Source organism: Anopheles maculipalpis, chromosome 2RL (assembly GCF_943734695.1).
Source record: "Anopheles maculipalpis chromosome 2RL, idAnoMacuDA_375_x, whole genome shotgun sequence".
Classification (NCBI taxonomy): Eukaryota; Metazoa; Arthropoda; class Insecta; order Diptera; family Culicidae; genus Anopheles; species Anopheles maculipalpis.
In genome coordinates, this window is record NC_064871.1 from 54,645,015 (window position 1) to 54,671,719 (window position 26,705).

The 26,705-nt window shown below is 43.7% G+C and overlaps 4 protein-coding genes across 5 annotated transcripts in view; 2 read left to right on the forward strand and 2 right to left on the reverse strand.

Moving 5' to 3' along the window:
- Positions 1-26,705, forward strand: part of LOC126557215 (DNA replication licensing factor Mcm5) — a 296,187-nt gene that overhangs the window by 229,289 nt on the left and 40,193 nt on the right. The window lies entirely within an intron of this gene.
- Positions 2,400-4,335, reverse strand: LOC126559208 (nucleoplasmin-like protein). The gene is made up of 2 exons (XM_050215333.1): positions 4,179-4,335; positions 2,400-2,957 (listed from the first exon to the last, which is right to left on the reverse strand). Exons 1-2 carry the CDS (start codon positions 4,198-4,200, stop codon positions 2,440-2,442), a joined length of 540 nt encoding a protein of 179 aa, XP_050071290.1. The 5' UTR covers positions 4,201-4,335; the 3' UTR covers positions 2,400-2,439.
- On the reverse strand, positions 5,458-7,916 carry LOC126557234 (dipeptidyl peptidase 3). The gene is made up of 4 exons (XM_050212940.1): positions 7,797-7,916; positions 7,576-7,728; positions 6,541-7,435; positions 5,458-6,465 (listed from the first exon to the last, which is right to left on the reverse strand). The coding sequence occupies exons 1-4, from the start codon at positions 7,914-7,916 to the stop codon at positions 5,465-5,467; spliced, it is 2,169 nt and encodes a 722-aa protein (XP_050068897.1). The 3' UTR covers positions 5,458-5,464.
- On the forward strand, positions 9,298-25,899 carry LOC126567277 (DNA polymerase alpha subunit B). The gene is made up of 5 exons (XM_050223509.1): positions 9,298-9,424; positions 9,516-9,823; positions 23,832-23,929; positions 24,023-25,640; positions 25,741-25,899. Exons 1-5 carry the CDS (start codon positions 9,349-9,351, stop codon positions 25,897-25,899), a joined length of 2,259 nt encoding a protein of 752 aa, XP_050079466.1. The 5' UTR covers positions 9,298-9,348.

Sequence of the window (26,705 nt, forward strand, 5' to 3'; positions counted from 1 at the left end):
TAAGATGCAGAGATCATTTTAAAACCATTTAACTATTTGGCCGGCCATTTGGTATCCTCACCTTCCAAGAGCTATCTTCGTCTAAGTACCGTCACTGCCCATGAGATCTTTTCTACTAAGAAACTTCGTCATCACGTCTACCAAGAAACGTTAAAAACGTTAGTCATCAAAGGGTTCTTACCGTGAAAAAAACTGTTCTTCAAGATCCCTTCATTTAGAGAAAATTCTATCTATTGGGACTGTCGTAACTTCGGATAACGATGTCAGTAGCGAAATCCGGAGACGCATTGTGCAGGGGAATCGTGCTTACTACGGCCTTCACCGTTTGTTGAGATCCAGAAGATTTCGAGCCCGCCGAAATGTGAGATATATCGCACACTGATTCGCCCGGTGGTCCTATCCTGGTGGTGTGTAAGAGCATGGAGTGTGGAGGAGAAGGATGAACCACAAGCTTGCTGAGCTATACGGAGAACCGGACATCTAGACGGTGGCAAAGACCGGTAGGATACAATGGCTGGGGCATGTTATGAGGATGTCGAACTCATGCCATGCCACTATATTCGTCAACGACCCCCAGTTCGGCACGAGGCGTCGGGGCACAGGCGAGTTTGTTGGCTGGATCAGGTGAAGGGAGACCTGTCGGAGATCGGCTTCTACATGGATGGGAAGCTGCAGCCAGGGATCGAGTTTCCTGGAAATCTATTGTTGTGCGGGCCGACCATGCCACGACGAAGTGCTTTTTGAAAGAGCAGGCCAACATGCTGATGATGATGATGATCTATTATCTCCCAAACATTACTGCCCAAGAAATACGTATTAGACTAGATCTAACTCTCATCGTCCAACGGTTCTTATCAACCAAAGAATCTTGATTAGCAAGAACCTCAGCGCCCATGCATCTTCGTCGTCTAAGCGTCCTCACGGAACTATGAACAATCTCACGGAACTATGTGGCTTTTAGTCCAATGGGCATCGCCGTTACGATGGAGCTTTTGGTGTAAGGGACGCTCCCTCCGTTACGGGCCCACTGTAATGTTGAAAGGGCACTGCAGCAACAAAATAAGAGTGAACACAAGTTTAGACGTCTGGCCGTTTGCATACCTTTCGGCGTTTCGACATCCATCCGATGTATCATGTGCCAAATCTACCATTGCCCAAATGTCGTCGTGTCGGCGGTTCGTTTTTCTTTCGCTCAAATCAACCTAAAAGTATGCAATCCCCAGACAGGATAGCTCGACAAATTACCCGAGCCGGGCAAGAAGTACCACCCTTTTCAGTTTCCATATGTTTATTTGTCCATTTTGTATGCCATTTCTTTGCTTACTACATTGATGAATTTCACATACTCCCTAACCGTTATGTGTTTGCCCCTTCTTCATTTTTTGTTCCATCCCTCATCGACTCACACGCACTGACGTATCCATTTTCCTTTCAGTTGAGACATTTTGGCCTTTTTCGTGTGTGGTGTGTGCGTGTATCGTGAAGGATAGTTCTCAATTTTGCTCACAATACTTGCTTCCTTCCCCCGCCTTGGACACATTGACCACAGTGTTCGGGGTGGATGATGTTAGTTCACACCGAAGGTTTGCAGATTTTGTGTTTTGGCTGTCCGATCCAAAAGTACACTAAATAAGTGTCGTTTTCAAATTCCCAAAACTTAATTATAAAAGAAGAAAAGCTTTCAACCTCAGTTTTACACAGTTTTCCATAATTATTTGTGGAACTTTTGTCGTAGAAGTGTTGACTTCACTTTAGTTATTAAACAATTTATCCTGTGGTTGGTCCTTCTGCCAGTGATTTCCAACTTATTCCCGCCCCTCGTCGAACGCAAGTTCCCTGGGTCTAAAAATGGTGATAAGTAGTGATAATGTGTTGGCATCAGTAGCATTTGGGGAAGGAGGGGGAGGGGTATACTGAGCGCTTGTATCTTCTCGTAGCGACTCTAATGGCTCTACGTACATATATCTAGTGCAATTGCTTTCAGAAACAATTCGTTCGTTCATTTGTGGAACACGCGAAAGTGACTTATGAATTCGAAAAAGTGGGGAATTTACTGGACTGCAGAGAGTGAGGTACGACGGTCCGGCGACGACGATGCATAACAGCGGGAATATATAGGACAATCCTGTCTGCCTGCTCTCTCTTCTCCTTTTTTCCTTTTCCTCTCCTCTCCTGATGTAGTGCCGATCCCCACATTAACGGCTTCCAGTGTGTGTTTGTTTGTTTGTTTGTGTTGGTGGTGGTGGTTGTTGTAAAGTTGTTTTGTTTTGTTTGTTTGTTTGTTTCTTTGTAATACATATATATTTAAATTGTGTGTGAGGAATGATGACACGTTGTGGCGACGGCCTTCTTTTGCACTTCTCTGCTACTGCTGGTGCAAATTTTGTGGTAGTCCGTTGGCCGTTGCAAAAGATAAAAGAAAACGTGTCCGCGCGGCGCTTATTTCCTCTTTCTGTTTTTATCGTTACCCGCTGGTCCACCGCCGGCCACCGCACCGCCACCACCCGGCTTGCCCTTCGAGTTGTTGGTCAGTTTTGGCTTCTTCTTCTGTGACGCACCGTCCTCATCCTCGTCCTCATCGGCTTCCTCCTCGTCCAGCCCTTCTTCCTCCATCTCTTCCATATCCTCAAACTCCTCAACTAGCGAACCGAGCAGATGCAATCCGTGAATGTGCACTGGGCCCTTGCCCTCGACCAGCGTGAACGTAACTGGCGCGTCCGAGAACTCCAAATCCATCCGGCACTGTCGCAGTTCACCCACTTTTAGCACAGCGATCGGTATGCGGAGCGTGTCCCGTATGGTCATCGTTTCGACCTGTACCACGTTAAACTCGTCCGCGGCCGCCTCATGCCCCAGCAGGCACTGTTTGATGACCAGCTTGTTCGTTCTCGGGTAACCTTCGGGCTTGTTGTCCGAATCCCATGTCACTGTTTTGCTGCCCTCCTTTAGGGTTGCTCCTGTACGCGAAAAGAAACCCAAATCAAATTAATTAGCTGTTGTGTCATCCGAGTAGCGCATGCAATCAGCGTCATATCACGCTTTCGAATTAAAATGCGGCATTATACCATTTCTTCACAATGGTATTCGTAACACAGTAGCCGACTGCGACAGTAACGAAGACGACGCCGCCATTTCAACGAGCTAGTTTTAACCCTTCATACAAGCGCGCATCGCACACACCCGGCATAAGCGCGTAATGGGCAAAGAAGGGAGAGAAAAGCGGAACAGGATGAAGTAAACAAAAACGAAAACCGCTCGTTCACCAACACGCACACAACACACGGCGAATTTGCAGGGCAGCAGCGCATATATACAATCATGCGTACGTTTGCTGTGTGTGTGTGTGAGTATGCGTGTTTTCCAAATGTCTACCATCAAAAAGGCGCTAACGAAAGAGAGAACACTTGCTGCAACCAATCGTACAGCACCAAACTGGTAGGTAAAAAAAATCTATCACACGCACGCACACATAGACATATCTTAAAAACCCGGGATCGCATTTAGAAACACCGGGGAAAACAGCGGCCTCGCTTATTTGGGAAGTATAACCTCACATTGTGTTACCGCCGCACTTGCCTCGCTCGACCCACTGCCATACCCGCTTGGATATGAACGCCAAAATATGCTTACGATCGCAACAATTGATCTTGCCATCGAAAGATTCTACAACCCCGGCACAATACCTTTTCCAATGCCGAGAATTACGTTTGCATTGACGAAAACGATGACGAAACGATGGGAATGGCTTGTGTGTGTTCGAAACCTAGCGCGTTGCTACCGGCAAATCAATGACAATGTAAAACGCTACCCGTCCCGTGACGCCATTCGCTGGGCACACGGAAGATGAAGCCGCCGCCTACTAGCATTGGTCCAAAAAAAAACCAATACAACCCACCGGCTCGAGCGTTTGTGGAGCAACATTTCCAAATATCCACGCCTTTCCGGCAAACGGATCGACGAAAACATTCAAAAATGTGTGCTTGTGTAAAATCCCGACGGCAGCAAAGCCACCATTTCCTTTCATGCGCTGTGATGCGGCGATTTACGCGTGCGGTATAGCGGTTGGCGGCACCATAGGAGTTACACTTTTTCATCGCAAATTATCCCACGAAATAACGTACGAACTGGTATTAAAACACTGGACGTAATCAGCAATCGAACTGGTTGCAGCTACTCACCGTAAAAGTATTCGTCGGTCATATTTGTGTGCGGGGATAGTTAACTTTTTCCGGATTTTCTTCAGGAAAGCAAATGGATGCGCGACTCTCACCACGTTTGGAACTTGCAAGGGAATGAAACAGAAAAAACACATCCGTTTTGCCCAAGCTACCTAAATGCACGCGGTGGGGGCTCCAAGCTGTCAAAATCCGGCATCTGTGCCGGAACCGTTCAGATTCGGGATGCGTTAAAATGCAGCCGTCATTTAGCCCAGTTTTAAATTATACCATCGTTACAGGGTAAATGCAAATAATATAGTGTGGCGTGCCTATTTTAAAGAATAGCGCAAGCGAATATCAAATCCTTCAATCATTGATATAGAAACACTAAATGCATTGACGAAACAGCAAAATTAGATACAGAATCACCAAACATTGTTGTTAGACCGCGCTCAATTGATATGGAAATTTTCTTAACGGTATACGAAATTTCAAATAAAATAATTTACAAATGGGCGACAGCGGCGCCGGTCTTCAAAAGGCAGGACCGGGGTTCAGATCCCACCCGGACCGTCTACCCGTATTGAGGATTGACTATCCAACTACATGGTATCGGCAAGTCTAGTAAGCTTTTCGATTGTCGGCGTGACCTTAGAAAACGTTAAGCCAAGAAGAAGAATTTATAAAATGTGTCCAATGAAGTAATGGAACGAATGGAGTGTGATATCTTCACAGAATGTTACACAATCAACTCGACAGCTGATCTCCTATTTTTGGCTGAACGACCTATGCTAGGTCTCGCACTCTAATCCATCTAATCCATCCATCCATCAAGTGATGGATCAGTCAGTCCTAACTACGGGGGAACGGTTCGAGGTGGGATTTTATCCCCGGTTGTACCATTTTAAACCCCAACCACCAGTCGATCAGACATTTCATCAACTTATTATTAAGAAGATTCCTGCTCCATCCAGTTTTAAGGCTCCGGGTGACGGGAAATTTCAAACTGTTGAAATCGATGAACGATAATTTTGAGATTATCATTTCAGCTTTTTCTCCATTTCCCCGCAAACGTAGCTTGTGTATGCGCCAGATTCTCAAAAAGTGATTTCAAAGCGAGAAAATTTTAGAAACATTCATGAGAACCAGTAATTCCAATTTTGAAAACCCTCGTGGCCCTCGACCGCTTGATGCAACTAACGAAGCCATTAAAAAATCGTATGACAGCCCAAAGAAAGAAAAAGAAATTGCGAAATCATATCGGAAAAAAAAATTTATTCAACACCTTTGCTTCGAGCTCGGCACCACTAATACAATCCTTCGAAATAGTGCTTGTTCGCTGCGTGGATACGCTCTAGCACCTCATCAATTTTCACATCCGGGAACCGGTCAACCCACGACTGAATGTAACCAGCAAAGTTGGCCTCGTACGTTTTGAGCACCACCTTGCCCGTATCCGCATCGATGCCGGTGTTCGACTGCAGGAAGATCATTCTCGGTTTTTTGTGCAGCAGCACAATGTCGCGCCACTTGGCCCACGGATGTTCGCCACCCTCCGATACTTCCGAGTAATGGTTATACATCTCGGTTGCTGCCGCCACATTGCCCGTCGATTTGTAAAACTGTAGCTTTAACAAAAACTTCCTTATCGCCTCCTTTCCAACCGTTTCGATCTTGCTACGATCAAACTTGAGCAGCAAATTTTTGCCCTCCTCAGTCTCCTGCACATTTATCAAGCCCTCGCCAGCTTCCAGCAATACTTTCATGATTACGAATCGCGCCTGATAGTGTGCCTGCAGCCACGTTTTCTGCGCCGGATTGTACAGTTCCATCGCCACACCGACTCCACCCCAAACCAGCAGCAACCAGTTGACGTAGATGATGTTTTCGACCTCCTGTTCGTCGATGTGGCCGAATATCTTCAGCACGTCACGGTTCAGGCTAAGATAAAGCCCAACCGCCTCAGCACGACACTCCTCGTACGAAGAGCCGAGCGATTTAAACTTCGAATCATACGTTTCACCCGGCTCGTACCAACAGCCGACGGGTTCACCTGTGAGCGGATTTTTCAGCTTCGCCAAGTCAAAGTTGTACTCGCCCGCCTCATCGATGCGCAGCAGTTTACCGCTACCGTGACCAAGCAGTTCGTGCAATCCCACCTGCACCTCAAAGGCAGCCGCCTTGTACTTCTTCAGCAGCGCCTGATCTTCCTCCGAAAGGAACGGGATCGAGTCAGTCTTGTTCGTGTTGGCAAGCACGTTACCGAGGGAGACGTTCTTGAAACCTTCATCTTGACGAATTTCATCATCTGAAAGCAAAAAACGCGAAAAATCGTTAATCGTACATACGATCGTCAATCTTCAAACTGCCAATCTATGCTTACAGTTGGGAATGTTAATACCGCACGGTACACCTGACCCAGCAAACGTCAGTATGTCCAGCGACGTAAAGTCGGGTTTGAGATAAGAATCTTTTTCATAATCCTCCCCCCAAGGCAACAGTTGAATAAAGTTTTCGGCATTCGACACCAACGTGCCAAATTTCGCCGACATCTCCTTGTTTACCATAGCGACGAAACCCTCAAATTCGCCCCGCTGTCCAACCGGATCGCGATACGTTTCAATGAAACCAATGTAGGTTTCTATTACTGGCCCCTTGTCCTTGATCCAGTACCGCGAACCGGTCTTGTGCGCGTCCAAACTACCCTCGCGGAAGCTTTCAACATATGCCTCGATCATACGCTTCTGGTTCTCATTGGCACAATACTTCATCGCTTCCTCTAGCGCGTCGGCTACCATCTGCATTAGCTCGTTGTAATCGCCACGCGTTATCTTAAAAATGCATCCCTTATACTCTTCGGGTTCGCGGGTTAACCCCTTCTTCTCTCCTTCCTCACTCGATGCCAGCTTAATATCGTACACCGTTTTGCCATTTTCGACCGTTTTGAACGTTCGGCAAATATACGCCTCAAACTTATGTTCCTTCATCCATTCGCTTATCAGCTCCGTGTCGTCGTGCGTAACGTTGCTAGAGAAGTACGTCGTGACACCGGCATCACACAGCCCGAGCGTCTTCATGCGATCCGTCAGTAGAAAGATGGGCACCTTGGTGGATTCCCAGAGCGAATCGATTACGCCGGCATTTGCTTTGTGCGCTGCCGAGCACTTAACGATCGTCTCGAACTTTTCCACGTCCAGATTGGGAACGATCTTGCTATCGCCCATTCCCTTGTAGTTGCCAGCATTTGCCAGAAAACCACAGGTGTACACAAGGAAAGCCTGCCGAATGCATACAATAACAATAAACATGAACGTTCTACTGTAAGATTACAGTACGATAAGATAAATGCTGTATAGGTGAGGGTTGGTCGCTCCACACTGCAAGTATCCAAGTACATGGTTGTCAAGCAATTAGATACCGTAAATTCATCTTCCGATACGCCTGCTGCGATTGCAGATTTCTTCAAATCTTCTACCGGCTCGGCTAGGAATATTCGGTGAAGTAGCGAGAAGATGACCGGTGATTCCGGGCTGGACTGCACCAGCGCAATTAATCCGCCCGTCCAAGACGCCTGTACAAACGAAACAACAAAGCTAGAGTATATGAAAAAATCTGAAAAAGTACGCAAAAAATGCTTACCTTGCTGAAGAAATGGGCATACTGCTTTTCCTTCTCGGTCAAATTATTAAACGCTGTGGCACATTCCAGATCGACGATCGGCTGCGTGTTGGGCAAAACAAACTGAGCTTTATCGGACATGTTTTCCTAGCTTACGAGACGTTCGATTCCTTCCGGTTTACAATCTAACCGAAAACGGCAAAGGGTTTAATGCAGAGGGCACAAAAAATGAAAGTGAATTGCAACGGAAAAAGTAACCCGCTTTTCAGCAAATCTTTTTGCCACACAACGATTTTTCTTCGAAACAGTCACAAAAATGATGAGTTTTATTTTTCTATTTTGACAGTTGCCCAGTGGTCGTTTCCCAAGAAGCAAAATTCACCGCCATGTATAACTGGAACCTTTTAGAACGTACGGTTGAGAGATTGCGATGAGATCGATTTACACTGGGAATGTCATTTTACTCAGTATCCTACATTTTCATGAAAATGGTTTTTTGGACATGGGATGCGATTATTTTACGTCTAAAACGTAGTCTAGGACTATTTGGGTAAATGTTAAATTAGTCAATGTTCTATACTGACTGATAATGATGACTATTATCGAACTACGTTGTACCACCAAGTCTTCTTCTTCTTCTTCTTCTTGGCGTAACGACCTCTAAGGTCATGCCGGCCATCGAAATGGCTTTCTAGGCTACCGATACCACATAGTTATTTAGTCAGACCTCACTACGGGGGGATGGTCCGGATGGGATTTGAACCCCGGTCCTGCCGTTTGACTACACCATCGGGCCGCCCTAGACCAGCAAGTCTAGTAAGTCATTCATTGGCTGGCGTGCCCGTCTTCTTCTTGGCTCAATGACCTTTTAAGATCTCGCCGGCCATCGCATGGCTTACTAGACTGCCGATACCACGTAGTTGGATAGTCAGTTCTCACTACAGGGGGACGGTACGGATGGAACCGAGATTCACCCGGTCCTACCATATGAAGACTGGCGCCAATGTTGCCTCTGTTGGAAGGGAGAAATGCAAGACACAGTGCAATCTTCGTTTTAAGCGTGTGTGTGTAGTCTTCGTTTCATGACCAGATTGGACAATGCTTCCCTCTCCAGCTGTCATCTGTCATATGCTCCACACTGAGGGGTAGGAAATTGCATCTATCCAACAGCCTCAACACCGGGCCGCCTGATATAAAAGGTCATTAAGCCAAGAAGAAGAAAAACAAGATAATTTACAGATTATTGAATCGTTTCCGACCTTCAAGCGGCGAACGCAATCAAGTCGCAGAAGTCAGTGATGGCATGATCTCTCGTAGTTATTAAACGATTTTCAACTAAGTTTGAATTATTTTTTTTTGCACAGGCAAATTACAATGGGAAAAAGCGGCTGTCATTTGAATCAACTTTTGTTAATTGGGTACTCCAAGTTGAGTTGCTCAATTTGACATGTCAAAAAAACTTGCAACGTTCAAATAGCGTTCGCGCGCTTTTTGGAGATTTGTTTTCGTTTCGTATCGGCATGTCGACGGAGGTTCATGAACGCGTGTGAAAAACAGTTAAAATCGGTGTAAAATGGTGTCAATAGAAACAATTCGTGAACAATTTGACGAACTGGGCATCGAACCATCGGATGAAGTAGTAAATAAATGTAAGTCATGCAAAGAATGAGAGTAAAACTCGAATTGTGAAAGTACATTGAAAGGTGCCTGTAACTTCTCTGTCTGTCTGCTTCATTGTAGGTATTGAAATATGCATCAACAACAATATTACCGATCCGGTCGAGTTTGTAGAACAATGGATGGCGTACAGCGTGTCCAAACTGAGTGGTGCCGAACCAACGGTAGCCTATCTCAACGAGATGGAAGCTCACGAATACACAAGCAAAGCGCGGAAAGCTTCAAAACTATCGGGAATTGTGGCAGCTGCTGGGAACATTGGAGCGTCTCCTCGGATGGACACAAAAGTTACCAAAATAACGACGTACCGGAACGTGGATTCTGTTGTTGAGCAGGATGTACTGGAAATGTATGGCTGCGTTACACCAAAGGTAAGTTACCGTCCATAGAAGATTTCCTGGTTTGTCAGTTTTTTGGATGACCTATTGTGAGCTAAATGTTCTAGTTTTGTACAAAGCTCACCGTGCTGTACAAAGTCGTATTGAACATTGAGCATATAAAATTGATCGAATATTACTGCTAAAACCAACTCATCATCAAACGTTTGCAAGCATTCTTGCACTACAAACTGTTGCGACTGTTTCTCCACACGCCTCCTTTCGAAGTGGACCGATCGGAACGAAGCGTTACAAAGGAATGGGGTCGTCGAACTTAGTTTTAAATCACCACTGTACGTAGCTTTAAAATGCTCTTGCGCAGAAATGGAGCCACCACTACGGTAGCATCATTGGACACCGACGGAAGTTGGAAAATAGTAAACACAAAGAAGCGAGGAGATCATTAGGAAGGAAGAATCAAAACAAAGAACCCCCCAATACTTTTCCCACCGACCCAGCACTTCACGATAGCATATCACAATTTATGTATGAATCGGTGTTGCCTTCAAACCGTTCACACTGTACTCCCATGGCCGCCGTAGTGTAAATGCGGCAGGAGAAGAAGGTCTTGGGGTAAAAATGGAAGATGAAGATGCCTGTACGCGAGAATTGCACCCATTTCTCAGTACAACAATGCAGTTGGATCCGAGCACCGTTTGCCATCAGTGGTCTAGGTTAAGGTGGCGGTGGCACAACACTAACCACTAAACCCAAACAACATAAGCTTCATAATATCGTTTTATTGTTCATAAAAAAGACGATTATTCTGTGGCAGCTGAGCCGTTCACCCCCCTTGGTAGTGGGTGAGATTCTGACGTTAAACCTATGTATTTTTCCGCTTTTCCATACCACGCGAGAGCACAAAATCGATGAAGAAATGGAGGGTTGTAGAAAATTTTCTGCTAGATCTCGGCTCAAACCAACGGTGTATGACGAAGGTGCCCATACTTACGAACCTCTTCAATCTGGGGGAGAAAAGCAGTGCCAGTTGGAATTGGATGCAAATTATTTGACCGGAAAGTTAGATGACCCTTGGCGCACGGAGAACACCGGAGGTATCTCGTGCTCGTTTCAATACACACTGTTGTACTGTGAATGAATTTCCATCACCGTCCCTCTCACCGTTTGTGGTTCGTTTGTTCGCTTTTCATGCTAAGTAGTTTTTCCTAAGAAACAATTACATTCGCCGACTGCTTGGTGAAATATGTGTAACGATTTCGAACGATTCTCTTCTGGGACATTGTCAGTGTTCAAGATAGCGTAATATGGTAGGAAATATTTGATAAGGATACTTTAATAACAGCCGTTTCTAGAGGTTCGTCGTCTATTTCCATATAGAACTCTTTCTCTTGCCAACGAATCGTAGCAAAGAAGCTTGCCACAATTCCTTCGTGGCATACTCAAACAATTCTAGATAATATGCACAAAATCGCACAATTTTTCATAACTATACGATTGTTGTATTGTGTTGTGTTGTGATATATATCCCTCAATCAAATAAGTCTTCTATGCGAGCGCGCGCGCCATGTCGCGAAGATGTCCGTCCATTCTCGCTTTTCTTGGACACAACACCGTGCATGCAAAGGGTTTAGTTAAAAAGCCGTGCTGAGGTAACGCATGTCTAATCGTAGCCCAGAAGCACTTATTACAGGCAATTTCCACCATTCCTTTCCGTCTCACTCACTCCTCGGGATAATTCTGCACGGCGTTCACCTTACCTTCACTGGTCCGTTTTGCTTCGACCATTAATTCTGCCTCAAGATTTTGGCGTTCGTGTTCCCTTTTTGGTCCGTTGTTCTCACGCCAAGCGCTAGAGCGGACGCGCGTCTTCTGCTTGTTGGGTTCCTTCTACAACTTGGCGCGCACCACTACCACCATAGCAGACAGGACCGCTGGCAATGTTTCTTGATTTTCGCCTACCTACCCCACACACCTATCTTTCCTCTTTCAGCTGCGAATCTCTTTATATACGTCAGCCCTCTCAATGCTGTTGGTAATGATGATGATGATGATGATGATGATGATGATGATGATGATGATGATGGTGTGTTGTACCTACCTTCTCTGCCTCTTCGGGGAAAAAGAATAGTCTCTTAAGATCTTCCTATATCTTCCCTTCCAACCCCACATCGATCATGTTGTGCAGAACCTGTTGTGAAAAAAGTAATCTCGCCGCGCACACACCATCATCCATCGAACCCGCCGCATAATAACGCTGGCTCCCTTACATATAGGCCCTTTGCGCCTTTGCTTGTGTGCTTCTGTCTGTTGCTTTCAGAATGATCGCCCCACACAAGAGCAAGAGCTTTCCAATACAAAATAAACATTTCTGGTAAGAGTCGAGGTTGTATATATGGTAGGCCCTTCATGCTCTCTCTCTCTCTCTCTCTCTCTCTCTCCCTCTCTTTCTGTATGTGAATGTGTTGTGGTGATTAAGCAAGGGAAAAAAGTGTGCAAACCACGGTTTCATACTGCCTTCTTCCACTGCGTTCTTGTAGATCTCGCTGATCGCCGTCCTGCTGCTGAAAAGATACAGTATTCCCTCCCTACCTTCATTTTTCGAATGGCTTTGCTTTAGTAATTTTTGTTGCCTCGTTTCCAATCATTTGGCAATTACGGTACGACATTCGCGCATATACAGACGATTGTGTATTTGCTTTTACACAGCACAGCGCAAAGGTATGATCGACGACTCACGATCTTTTCTCCAACCTAGATCTTAAGAAATAGAAGTTTCTTTATCTAGTTTGGCGTCGGTAGGTGTTATGCAATGTACGATCGGAGTCTATTTCGTTTTGAAAGCTATTTAGGGAATAATGCTCCCTGGACAAACCAGCATATATTTCGCAAATATTATTCTAATACAACGTAAGCAGATATGTCTTCCAAAAGTACTACTTCTTACCATATATTTTTTTCGTTGCTTCGGTCTGGACCGTTTTATGTTGTACAAATTTATGCACTTTTTGTTTAGCTTCCACCTTTGTTGTGCACCATTTCCTGGCAGAAGTATTAAAGGTTCGGTTAATTCCTTCCTATTGGTCAGTATAAGGCTCGCGAGACCATTTCTTTCGCGTAAAAAAGGGGAACAAAAGCAACAAAACAGCAAAAGGGTCAACGTCGTCGAGGTCTTCAGCATCAGCCATACACCGCACCCTCTCTTTGCCAACCCCCCTAAGTCGTGGTCTGTTTCCATTTGCTCGAGGCGCAACTGCAGACTCGTTTGTAAAGGGTTGTTGTTACTTTCCTCCGTGTACTACACATTTGTCTCGGTACGGAGATGTGTAGAGCGGTTGGTTCACTGCTTGGCATTTTATCTTAAGCTTTAAGCAGGCAACAACAGCAACAATTTTCCTGGAGTATGTTGCGTTTATATGTTTCTTACCGGGATTCATATTTTATGTTGCTTTTGAGTATCGTTGGTTGTAACAGATGTATGCGTAGCTTCTTACGTTTGTAACGCAATTATTTTTTTAAAGTATTTTGCGTACATCGTCCTGCTTTTGTTTTTGCTCTTCGTTCATTGCGAATTGTAAAATTGTTCCCAATGTTATTTCAAATACATTTTCCCCTACAAGCATCTGGTTTTATCTTACACCTGTTCGATTCTAAAATACAGTGTAAAAGGGTTAGAAAAAAAGCACGATCACAGTAACACAGACACGATCAATAAAGCTATGTGATCTTCCAGCACATAGCATATTTAAAACATTTTACGTTATGTTCCAAAATAACGAATGAACCATAAGGAAACGTGATGCAAAAATGGCCTTGTGACCAAACGAAACGACGCGCACTCTGATAGAAGATCTTATATTTCATTGTAACATCCGTAACAACCCTTTCCCGGCAATTCCCAACACACAGCTGCTAGTGTGTGTACGTTTGTCTCTGTGTGCCTATTCCATTCTAATCCCTTTTTTTAACGATAAATCCTGTTTTCCATCACACTTTGCCGTCCGATTTTCAAAATTCAAACACCTGAGCCGGTCAAATCCCTGCGCAGCAAACTGTGAATGCTTTCTATAAAGTCGTTAAAGTCCCGTCTAAGGGGTTGTTTCCGACCAAACAATTTGTATTGGTGGTGCGATCCCTAGCTGTGGCAATAGTATTAGTGTGTATGTTACAACGTTTTCGGGCTGTGGTGTGTTGATCTTCATTCGCACGCTATCTTGAGAAATGATGGACGCTACGATCCATCATCATCATCCGATCGAATCCATCATCATGCAGAAAAGTTTATAGTGAGCTCGGAAAGCAACATTGATCGCGTTAAAAGGCTAAATGCGTCGGTGGTAAAGAATGGAAAGAATGTTTGCTACAAATGTTTGAACTTTAGATGAAGTAATTTATAGATTACCAGATTTTCTTTGCTTAAAAAAAACGTTTATTCTTCTTTGTAGTGATGTAGTATCAAATCAGAACTTAAATATGTTTGCCCTTTCCCTGGTTCTATCTGTAAGCAACGCGCTCAAATGTTTTATGAGGTCCAAGCCCTTTTCGCGACTGATTCGCCGGTTTCCGTTATAGACTTTCTGTGCGTTTTTATTGCGACCCGAACCGACACTCTTACGATTGAATAGCGAATAGCTCTCCCTTTTCTCGATTGCCACCAGACGCTACCAAAAACGCACCCGTGACTACTCCTCTGGCCAGCTAGCTAGCACGCGAATATCCGTTGAAAAGAGTGAAGAAAAAAGGGGGCCTCAAAGCAAGTTTGTAGCAACCACCAAGAAGCACCAACCGGAGGATGTGCTATGAAGAACTGGCATAGCTGGAGAAGACTTTTCGTAAGTTGCTAACTTGCGGCTGGCTAAAGTGCTAGTTGGCGGCTGGCTGAATCGATGCACGACGCTAGAAAGGATTTGTTCTCCTCCCCGTGTATGTTGTTCTATGATCATCGTAGGAAATGTGGATAAAAACTTGATCCACACACCTACCACTAACGGAGGGCCGGACGTGGTTGTTCGGCAGAAGAAATTCTCGATTTAGTTGCATGACTTGACTATATTTCGGAAGCTAATCAAATCTCTTTTCCCTCCATTTTCTTCTGATATTCGGTGGATTTTTTGCCTCTTTCCTCCATTTGTCTCTCGCTGGCCGGATAGCAATATCCGGACCATGATGGGATACCATCCTCCTGCTCTCGAGCATTGTTAGTCTATGGAGTGATTTTCGAACGGAGGTACGGTGCCTGAAGCCTCCTCTTCGAAGGAGTTTATTTTGCTGACGTCAGGGTTTCGGCGACCACCAGCGCCGACCATTCACACACAGATCTTATGTTAGATGTTGTAACGATCGTCTTGTGGAGGCTTACATTGCACTGGACGCAATTTTGCGATATACAGCTCGTTTTGTAAATTCACTAGTAGTTGCTGGTAAAATGTTTGGACTTTTTTTTAATTTTCTTTAATTTTACAACTAATTTGCATGCTAGATACAATTCACATTGGTTTGGAAACATTCCGACCATTACAACTTGTGGTAAAATAGATTTTTGGGATAATCCTCACACATGAAAATAAAGATTCAAACTATATTGCTGTTACATCAAGCTCGTTGAGCTTGGGTTGTTACGTAAAGAGAAAGTCCAAGCATTACCTTGACTTGGAATGATGTCCTACGATCGTTCCCTTGTATTTTTCTTTATTTTCTACTCCCGAATGGCCCTTTTATCCTTGGTTTCTTTACCAGTACAGTACGTATCGGCCGGAATGGATAATTATTTCCGTCCAGGAGAGATGAAGTGAGCTAGAGCTAGCAGGACAAACGTATTGTCGTTGGGGTTTTTCAGTTTTCTGCTGAACGCATCTTTCGCACGATTTAGGTGGATTTACCATAAATAGTGCAACTAATCTCCAACAGCGAGAGATTAATATTGGTAAAATTCTTTTAAAAGATAAACTTTGCACAATACATTTTACAAATGACCTAAATTACCCAATAAATCTTGTATATTGACAATACGGCACTGGACCGTCATATTCATTTGTAAATAAATAAAAATCTTGTATATTGTTTAAGGTGGTGGTGGTACATACTACGAGAGACCTTTTGTATTTGTGTTTTAAAACTGCTTACATTTGTTGTTGCTGCTTGTTGGTTCCTTTTTCTGCTCACGACCATGAAGAACATCGCCGAAGGAAAAACTTGGATCATTTATGGCGCGATGGCCCTAGCAGTGGTTCTCTTCTTTCTCCCTGATCGTGGCCTATATATTGCCTTTATCTTTTTTATATTTTTACGCATTGAACCTTTCAGGTCTGCCCTAGGGTTTTTGAGACATTTTACCTTTGAACTTTGCTTTTTGGTTTTGTTTTGCTCAACAACTTTAGCAAAGATTTGTCTCATATTTTGATTCCTTATGCGAATGTACTGTATCAGCATGTTGCAAGCGTTGGAAACTTGCTCGCTGATTTGCATTGGGATTAGGTTAGTAGGCTTCATACACTTTTTAATCTTTTGTGGGAACAATGTATCCTTTTTACGATACAATTATAGCAACTTTTAGAAATAAAATAAAAATCCATTTTTGGTACAATTTTGTGATCTACAAAATATCGAGCACAAAATTAGTTGTCTTGTTTGTTGTCCACACATGCAAACCCTTTTCTTCAATAGTTTCCTTTCCCTGGGTACTGGAAAGTAATAAGACAGTGGTAGGAAGAGCCGCACGTTACGGGATTCCGAGTACGGCTTTTGTACCCACAGAAACTTTCGGAGCCACCCTGTGACCTGCGCCGTAGCAAGTTTACATGCCGCCACAAAACCGCTTACGCTTGCTGTTTAAAATTTTCACGCATACAGGCGCGCTACACAAAATTGTTCGGCTGGAAATACGCACACATATTTACGTTGTGCTGGAGTGAGATGGATGATGCAATTTACATCGCACTTCGCCATATCCGTACTATGTGTATGAGTGAGACGACTACAGACTCGTTTTGCAAAATTTATATGCTCGCTCGTTGGTGCAGGAAAGAGATCGTTGCGGCACGATAGTTGAGTACGATAGTGTGTGTGTGTTGTGTGTGTGGCTGGAGTGAAACCGTTGGCTTGCGGTGGGTTAGCGTCATCTGTATTTGGAAGAAGCTTTGCAGCAACTTCATTCTCGTTCCGGAGCGTCGCCCGTAGTGTGGTTCTTTCTGTGCGATAGTGACATGATGCCGGTGGTGAAACAGTTTTGGCGGTTGAATAGTAGCGAAGCCCCAGTGACACTTGATTGTCGAAAGAAAGAGGATGGTTGGCGAATAAATTTCGTCTTTACTACCGGATTCGAACATAGTATGTATCGGAATTGTGTGAAGTGAAAATATGTAACAAAAAAAAAAAAAGAAATCTACCGATTGTGATGTGAGGTGACGGTTACATCGAGCATCAACGCAGTAATCGCAGCTTATGAAACGGTTAGTTCGTGAATGCGCACGGTGGTGTGATTGCGATGAATATGAGTAACGCCGAACGTATTTAGTCCGAGAAAACGCAAACCAATTTTCTGAAGCAAAAGCTGAGTCGAGGAAAAAGTACGGCTTAAAAATGGCGGCCGCCTGATAGTTCCCATGTGCGCGCGCGGTGTGTGTGTGTGTTGAGAAGGGATCGTGCTCTGCGGTGTGTGGTGGAGGGATAGAGAGTGTGTGTAAAAGGCAGGCAGCAAATTGGCGGTAGTGAGCGTCGGCATTCTGTTCGGTACCCCCTGTTCTGCCTTTTCGGCCACATTCCCCTTTCCCTTATAACACGCGGACGTTGAACAGCGTTGTTCCGTTGCTTTGCTAAACCAGTGTGCGCGGTGCTTACTGAGATTGGTCCTCACCAACACACGCGCACGTACTTGGAGATACGAAATATATACACAATTAACTTCGTTTGCCTCGCGTATCCAGTGTCTTGTCCAGGGGGAAACCGGTGTGTGATGAGGAGGTGTGGTGAGCAGTAGCGACAACGCCGGACCAAGAACAACAGCAACACACACAATACCCTCGTTCTTGACGATTTTGAGACTCCTGGGAAAGGCGCCTTTGTGCCGAAGTTTTCTATCAATTTTGCTTTGGAAGTTTGACGGGTTGAGTTTGTAAAATGGCTGTCTACTGGGAATTTTGTCACATAAAAACGACACCTAAATAGCGCGCTAATGTGTGGTTGGATGTAGAGTCCATTACTAAACAAAAATGTGCTCCTCTTTAATGTGTCCTCGGAAACCGTAGGGATCAGTCGTGTTTTGCTGAACAGCAGTGCCAAGAGGTGATGGAAGTTAAAGTATAGAATTTAGCCAAGATGAGAAAAGCGTTTTCTACTGTGGTATGGCTGTGTTTGTAGAATTATTTGTACAACGAGACTACTACATTGCATAGCGTGTCCAGTTTATTATTCCTGACCACCAACCACCATTGTGTGAGAACTTTTCCGCCCAATTGATGTTCTCCAAAAGGCGATCACGAGATAACCACGATGGTCTCTTGCAGACACTTGTAGCCGTCGTAACACAGGAATAGGAATGGGTAAGCTTGAGGAAGGAAGTAAATGGAGGAAAGATGGAACTTCCAGTGCTGTGTGGTAACTGTTATTCTTTTGATATGGTGCTGATAGAACTGAATTTGCAACGGTTGCATGAATGTGCGTGCATATCTCTTTCTTTTCATGTTGGTAGCGCTTTAATCCTTAGAAAAATTGTTTCATCCACGGCTGGCCATAAAGTTGAGTGGCCAAAGCGGAATAAGCGTGTAGTGTTAGTGCCCATAGTAATGCGTTTGACTATTCAGCTCAGAGCAAAATTAAGTCACCAAAGTCAAAATTACAGATCGAAATCGTCCCTCAAGGTATACGAGCGAATGAATAGAAGAAAATGATGTTTCAAACAATTTGTGCTCGGAAAAAGATCCTTTTTCCGTGCAAGATAAAAGTGTAACCGTCAGCAGATCGAGCGGTGAACAGAACACAACACATCGGCGGCACAATCGTTTGACTGTGTCGTGTTCCGCATATCCCTCCGTGTGTACGAAACAAAGAGAGGGAAGACGGATTTTTCAAGTACGTACACGCCGGTAGATGACCCCGCCGATCGTTCGAACGCACACATTTGCACATGTAGTGCGCGACACGCGCGTGCTCCACTACCGCGGCGCAGCGTCCGTCCGTCCGTCCTCTACTTCATCACACCTCCTCTTCGACAAAATACGCGTGTACGTTACGCCATATTATAGACTTACTTTTGGTCGAGGGTGAACACTGAGCTTCTCACGAATGATCATCATGATGATGATGATGATGGAGGGAAGAGAGAAAGAGAGATTGTTGCCGTTGATAACGCCACTTCGCATCACATTTTAGACAATTCTTTCCTCAAGGAGGAGCGTGTTGAAGAAGCAATAGAGAAAGAACAACGAATCTTTTTTTTTATTTTATTCCCGTGTGATTATGAGCATCTGGAACAATGGAAATGTGGAGAAAGAGATCACGCATTTTTTCATCATTACATAATGTTATTGAGTTGAAGCTTTTTTTGCGATTGATAAACAAATAATTGTTGTTCTGTTACTACAAATGCTACAAAACTTCTCTCATTTATATTATTGGAGAGAACGGATACCAGAAACGCGATTCTTGCATTTCTTGCTGATAGTGCACTATACATGCATGTGTTCCCGCTTAGAAGAAAATATTTAGAATGCCAATCATACACACACGCACACGCGGAACTCGATGATGGTGAGGAAGAAGCAGTAGTTGTTTGTTGCTGCCGCGGCTCAGGGTAACAACGAGCGCCAAGTAAAAATGTTCTCCTCACTACCATGATGGCAACGAAGCGATAATGGAGCGTCGTGTGATGTGTTGTGAAAAAGAAATAGCCAAGTGTGTGGTTAGTAGTAATCACTTTCAATAGTGTGCTGATAATTCCATGGTAACCTCACAAAACAATTGTCAGCCTCTTCTGTCTATTGCAGTCACTCTTTATCACAGCCAGCCATTTTTTGAGTTCGTTGGAAATGTTATTAAACGAAGTTCGGGTTCGGTTCTAAGATATTTTCAACATATAAAAATTGGGCATAAAATTTAACTTCGGTTGTTTTCGAAAATTCATAGAAATATTGAATAACAAGATCATCCTGGTAAAAAAGATTCAAATGTGAGAAAACCAAGCAGCCAAGAAAAGACTATGGGGTCCAGGAAGTAGCGAATCGATTCGCTGCACATTGCTGTTCAATAGTACCCCAGAGATGATGGGGACTATGTACGAGGAAGGGGCAACAAATCTGTAATAATAGGGTGGATGGAAAAAAGGAACAACTATCATCAGCATCATCATCATCACAAGCGCTTTCCGAGAATGAATGTTGGCCGAAGTCAACAGGTTCGTGCCGGAGCAGTTGTGTTGTGGTGGAAGAGGAAAGGAGTACGACGACGGAAAAGGGGGATTTTTTTTCTTATGCATCATCATTGTGGCGGCCATCTTAGCCTTCGATGATCGGATTCGCCGCCATTTTTACTCTGCCTGCCACTCTCTTTCGTTGCCCTGATGATATTCTATGTGTTGTGGAACGATTAATGTGCTTTTCTCGGTTTTCTTTCTAGTTAGGGAAGCGGTTCCCCCCACCCCTCTCCCTTCTTTTCCGTGTGCGTAAAAAATCCGGAGCAATGTGCTTTTTTTTTGTTTTAATTACACGCACACACTCTCTTTTGGCGTGTCTGTAGTATCATGGAACAACCCATCATCCGTCCATCCGGGTGTGTTTCTACCTGGGTAGTTAAGGTGCTTTGTACTGGCGCAATGTAATCGAAGCATCCGATGACGTCTTGGAATGAATACTAATCTAAGCAACAGATGTATTAGGTTGCCTAGGAGGAGATGTGAAGAAATAAGAGGCATCTCAAGATTTTAGAAGGCTCAATTTTTAGGAAGTAGGATATTCCTTTTCCACAGACAGAGAGAAAAAGAGAGAGAGAGTTCACTACTACAACTATGAAAAAATCGACAGAATATAGAAAGGTTCACGAGCGGGTTCCTCAGCCGCATGTCCTCGCGAGATGTTTGATTGTGGAAGGCACATGCAGGATATATTGGAACGTTTACCTGCATCGACAAAAACAACACTTTTGGATATGGTCGAAGAAGATCGAAGAGTAGATAAAAAGAAAAAGAGGAACCCTCTTAAGCTGAAGTTCAGTACATAGCAGCAGCCAAACAACACCTTACGGCAGAGGTAAGTGAGCGTGCCGTCGGGTAGAAGACGAAACAAAAAGGAAATGAAGGACCGAATAAAAACCACGACACCAACAACTAACAAGGGGTGGGGGGGAGGGGGGTACCTAAAGGAAAGAAGTAATAATATATAGGCTCGCTTGCTTGTGTAAAATGGAATGGAAAGAGAATTAAAACCTGTGGTCTCTGTCGACGGTTGTTGGTCGGTAAAAAGTGGTCATCTCGTGAGGTGTGTGGTTGTTGTAAGTCCCTCTTCCAGAATAGGATGAAAAGCACACGAAGAGATTGTCTGGATGGTGTGTGTTTGTGGGCTAGATGGTGAAATCAGGAGCGCAGAAAGAAGAGGGTGATCAAAATAGCGTCTTTTCACGTACGAGAAAAGAGGAGTAGGATCGTAGTAGCAGCAGGAGGGTGGGAGGAGACGAATTGAAGAAAGGTGCACGCTGAAGACAGAAGGAGACAACATTACATGTTGAGTGCGATGGATAGCAAGCGCAAAAACTGTTTTTCGTTACTACAGGCGAGATGTAAGTGTCGAGTGTTGGCTTGGAAATGATGCTTGATCAGCTATTTTTGTGTATTGTTGCATTTCTTTTTTTTTTTTTTAATTTGTGGAACGAGTGACGAGTCAGTAAAAATTGAGCTTTTTGTTTTTACTGAACTTTCTTACTGCGCCTCTATATTCCTGAATCCCCAGAAAGAGCAGCAGAACCAAGCATGCGAGTAGTTGACACACCATACAATTTAGACGCTTCTAGAGGCACTTGCGCATGCTCCTCCCGATGACTTTACGATCAAAGATGGAGTGTAGGAGGCAGAAGAAATATTACTCCAATGTTGAAAGGTCCCTTACGGGGTAGGTTTTACCGGGGAATATCTAATTATCTAATATTACCGGGGACTTATCTAATATTAATTGAGTGTGTACGAATATTTCTTATCCATGTTGTATATTTTGATGAGCCTCGTAGATTTGACAAACTTAAGAGGATGAATTAAGAGTAATCCCAGAAGATCTTTAGCCATTTAAGACTATAGAAACATTACTTTATTTGATAAAAGAAAAGCAATGTAGTAATTTTTACACCGACTTTACATTGACGTTGACGTGATACTGGCGATTTAGATCCGCTGCTAGACTAACTTCGATCCCTTGAGATCACTTAATGTTTTTACAGTTGGCGCGAAGAACCGAATACTCCCCCCTCGCGATACTATTTTGCTGCTCGCGCCGAAGCAGCTTACGGTTGTGTGTGTTGCTTGTGTGTTATTTCCCTCTTTCGTCTTTTTATGTTCGACAAAAAGTTCGATGCGAATATTGTGCGGGACATGGCAGGGCTCAAGCAAAACTTGTCGATTTTTATTTGCTCATTCTCCCAGCTTCTTCCGTTTCTTCCTGCTGTCCATCGTCAACATCACCATCACCACCACTGCCTAATAATAATAAAGGTCGTCAACCTTGCTTTATAGAGCTTGTATATGCGGGAGAGTATAGATGGTATCGAGCAAAAATCAAATCTTCCAAAAATGGACCTTTTCTTTAAACCGTCAAATTGAATTTTAATTTTACTTTTTATGGGTTATAGACCATCAACAATGTTGTCATTAAAATGCTCAACGAAAAACACGAAACATGAGAAGAGGTATCTAGTTGCGATGATCGCTGCATGCAATGCATAAAGTCTAAAGCATCAATGCCAGCATGAAAATAAGAAATAATTTATCATTGGAGTGATGGCTACTTTTCCCACACTAACGGGGTTTTATGCGGGAGGGAAAATTGATGAAATAAATTGGGATCGTTGAAAGGAGGGACAGAAGAAGGAATGATTTTTGGTTGTAAAAAGTATCTGTAATTTATACTTCTTGATGGCACGTGTCCAGCAGGTATAGAAGGAAAACGACGCATTTGAATTTTAATGTACTTTTGTTTGATGTAGAAAAGGAATACTCAATAACCATTACTAATAATAACATTTGAATTGTTCGTGAGGCTTGCTAACATAACATGAGTTTTAAAATAGGTTGAATAATTTGTAGGAGAAGGACATAAGTTTACTCAGAATTGTAAAACAAACGTACTTCAAACATCGTTGTAAAAATTCCTATCAGCGTCAATGAGTGTGAACCTAGTTTTTTCACATTGATTTTACATTGTGACTAGATCCACACTCATTAATGTTGGTCGCGGAACAGTCCACAATATTCTGCAATTGTACGGTTTACTCCCTGGGGCGTCGTAGTGTGGTCCCAATATAAAAGGATGGATCAATAAGAATATTGGCTTTAATTTCTTACGGCATGTACATTTCGGAGTATATCAAACAATTTATCACAACCGTAATGCGGTTTCTTCTCTTTCAATGTAATCGTGATCGTGCTCAACTGTTTTATTCATTCATGCCACAATTCAAATGCCGTATTAGCAAAAATTATAAATCGTGATCTATATTACAGTGTGAAGGAGAGAATGTGCAGCAAAAACAATTTCAATTGAAATGCTTTTTTTTACATTTTCAGCTTGGCAGACGAGCATGTTTTCTAGTACACGGTGCTATTTTAAAGTTCGTGACTAGATTACATGCTCGTCTATTAGGTTGAGAAAGTACGTAAATGCGTGTCAGTGCAGTGTCTTAAGTGTTTAATTAAGTAGAGCGACGATTTTCTGCAGGTGTGCGACATCAGCTATAAGAAAACAGTTTTGAAATTTTATTTTTTGAAGTCACTGACGAATGAATTGTTCGAAAATGATATATTTACAGAAAAATGATATTAACGAAATGTCCATTTTGCTTTGCTTATTTTCAGAACAAAAAATCTGTATCACGCTCACTACACAATGTGAACACCTCAGATAGTGTCCGTGGCGCTGGAAGTCCATTCACAACCGTCACCTACTCTCCAATGTAAGTAGATGAATTACGAAAACACCATTCTCTTGCGCGCGGAACGTAACACTGATCGTGATCATGATTTTTTTTTTACATTTTCCCTTGTAGATCTGCTGCCGCGGCCAAGAAGAATGATCCAAACGTACCGAGCAAAGCTGGCCAGGTCGTGTACACTTATGGCAATGCGAAGCTGTTGAAACAATTCAATTGGTTACCAACCACCACGACCACAGTCGATGGCGAAAGCAGCAGCAAGAATGACGATTCCGTCTCGATCGACGATCATGCACGAAACAACCGGCGGACTGCTGGTAGTGGTCCACCAGGTCGTCGTGGGACAGGAGTAAGCTTCACCATGAAAGCGACTCAGTTTGCTAACGATGGCTGCAAGTATATGTTTGACTCGAGCTACGATCGGGTCATGATCCTCGGCGATCGCATCTACGAATGTGGCAATGCGATATGTAATCGGTTGGCACTGGACGCGAAGCAATCCAGGCAGAAACAACAGCAGCTAATGCGAGAAAAAGCTGATTCCCTCAACAATCAAACAGATTCGACAGCTGTGGATGTGCCGCTTACCGTGAAAAAGGAACCAACGGAGGAGGTGGAAGAGGAGGTAGAGCAGCACGACGACGAGAATGCGGTAAATGTGATGGATGAAGAGAAATATTGTAGCTGGTTCGATGGCGTCAAGGTACACCATGTAGACTATCCTAGCTCGGAACCGATCCGTGTGCTGGGAAGGATCGTTGCCGAATCATCACTTACTGACACTAGCAGTGCAGCAAGCATTGCAAACGGAACTGCTTCTTCGGACAATGATGCCACATCGTCTAAGCGAAATCTGGCGAATGCTAGCAAATTATCGATCGTGGATTACGATGAGCATACGCTGCGTTACACCCGTCTCGATTTGAGCAGAGTGCAGGCCCCTCCTGGATGGTCACTTTTCCCCGGACAGGCCGTACTGCTGGAGGGCGTGAATCCACGCGGCATATTGTTTACAGTGAACCAAATACACTGCGAACGAACACTTGCATTTCCGCGTGCGCCCGCTAGCCTGGACAAAACCCTTACGATTGTGATCGCGAGCGCTCCATTTACGGATAGCGACGATCTACTCTATGAGAAGCTTTCGAGTCTGCTACTCTACTGCAATAACAATCCACCCGATGTGCTGATCCTAACCGGTCCGTTTGCCGATGCCAACTGCAAGCTGTACGCCGATGTTGCCGAAACTTTTGACGAATATTTCGAAAAGATTGTCGCAACGATCATGAACTCGATCGGTGAACAGACGCAGGTGTTTATTGTCGCTAATCACAACGATTTGGTGAGTGCCTGCGTATACCCCACACCACCCTACAAAGTGGCAAGTTTTTACAAGAATTTGCACTTCCTGCCCGATCCGTGCGTGTTCAGCGTGGAGGGTTTGGAAATTGCAACTACAACGGTGGACATCATAAAACAGCTAATCGATAGTGAATGTACGGCTGCCCATATACCGATGGCAGGAGGAGGATCTGCAGCAGCTGCTCCTCTTGTTGGAGGTGATAAAATCAAGCGGGCTTACAGTCACCTCTTTCATCAGACGTCGTTCTATCCATTGAATCCACCTCCGGAGGATGTGCCGCTGGATGTGGATATGCTAAACGAGTTTGGCCGTTTGCAACGGGTACCGAATGTAATGATATGTCCGAGCGCCTTGAACCGATACGTGCGGGTAAATGTTAAATTGATATTTCTAAATTTATTTACTTACTCTTCGAATGTATCCATAAACTAATGAATATTATTTGGTTGTTGTTTGTCCTATGTTGCAGGAAATAAATGGTTGTGTCTGCATAAACCCTGGTTTTGTCGATGGCCACTCGGCAGACGGTTCCTATGCACGATTGGTCATTCAACCGCCAGAAACGAACGATGCCACATTTAATGCTACACCAGCGAGTTACATTGCTTGCCAAATTGTGAAAACGTGATGTTTGGAACTAATAAACGGACGAAACGGTAATACAGCAAGCAAACATGCATAGAAACTAAAAGAGCGAATAATCTTTGTAGAATGATGATCGAAAGAAAAACAGGAAATTAATGCGGTGCGTATATTTCTAATATGTTAGTAGTAGTAGTTGTTTATGGTAGTTCTCTACACACCAAATCCCGTCTGGTCCATCGATCAGTATCGCAGGTTGAACTGTTCACCCTAAGGTACAATTAAACAAAAATATTTTTTCGCAGGCCATTGCAAAGGTTAAAACAACTAGTACAGTGAAGGGTCGATTGAAAAGGGAAGGCAATATTTTCGTATGAAGCTCAGTATATATTTTTTGCATACGTTATGTGGGCCAAAGGATCGAGAAAAGCAGAAATAACAATCAATGATAAACAGACTGAGATTATATGAACCCTTTCCAAAGAACAAACAAAAATAAACAAAATGTAAATAATGCGGGTGAGAGCGAGCCAATGAGGAATGAGCAAAAGTTTTTCTCAGTTTTTTGTTTTACATCGGGACAAATTCAAAAATACTTAGGATTTTTGTCAATAATTCTCGGGGTGATGCCCTGTTATATAATACGTTGTCACGTCTTCACTATTTCCAATATCTTAGCTCAGGCATGAAATTCTTGGCACATTTCCAAATCAATGCAATGATTAACTTACCGTTTTTGTTGCTCTTTCCGTTTTCTTTCAAAAGTAGAAATGAGTCGAAAGAAAGTATCAATTGAGACCGTTGTGTGTAAAAGATCCCCATTTATTTTGCATAGCAAGTGCATTTCCTCTG

What these genes read in the sequence shown, in the direction of transcription:
- LOC126567277 (XM_050223509.1), top strand. Translation starts at nt 9,349, where the DNA reads ATGGTGTCAATAGAAACAATTCGTGAACAATTTGACGAACTGGGCATC. An exon ending in ACCGTCACCTACTCTCCAAT is followed by an intron (nt 23,930 to 24,022) that starts GTAAGTAGATGA and finishes TTTCCCTTGTAG; the next exon opens with ATCTGCTGCCGCGGCCAAGA. An exon ending in CCTTGAACCGATACGTGCGG is followed by an intron (nt 25,641 to 25,740) that starts GTAAATGTTAAA and finishes CCTATGTTGCAG; the next exon opens with GAAATAAATGGTTGTGTCTG.
- LOC126557234 (XM_050212940.1), bottom strand. Translation starts at nt 7,916, where the DNA reads ATGTCCGATAAAGCTCAGTTTGTTTTGCCCAACACGCAGCCGATCGTC. An exon ending in TATCGGAAGATGAATTTACG is followed by an intron (nt 7,436 to 7,575) that starts GTATCTAATTGC and finishes TGCATTCGGCAG; the next exon opens with GCTTTCCTTGTGTACACCTG. An exon ending in CGGTATTAACATTCCCAACT is followed by an intron (nt 6,466 to 6,540) that starts GTAAGCATAGAT and finishes TTTTGCTTTCAG; the next exon opens with ATGATGAAATTCGTCAAGAT.
- LOC126559208 (XM_050215333.1), bottom strand. Translation starts at nt 4,200, where the DNA reads ATGACCGACGAATACTTTTACG. An exon ending in GACCGACGAATACTTTTACG is followed by an intron (nt 2,958 to 4,178) that starts GTGAGTAGCTGC and finishes TTTCGCGTACAG; the next exon opens with GAGCAACCCTAAAGGAGGGC.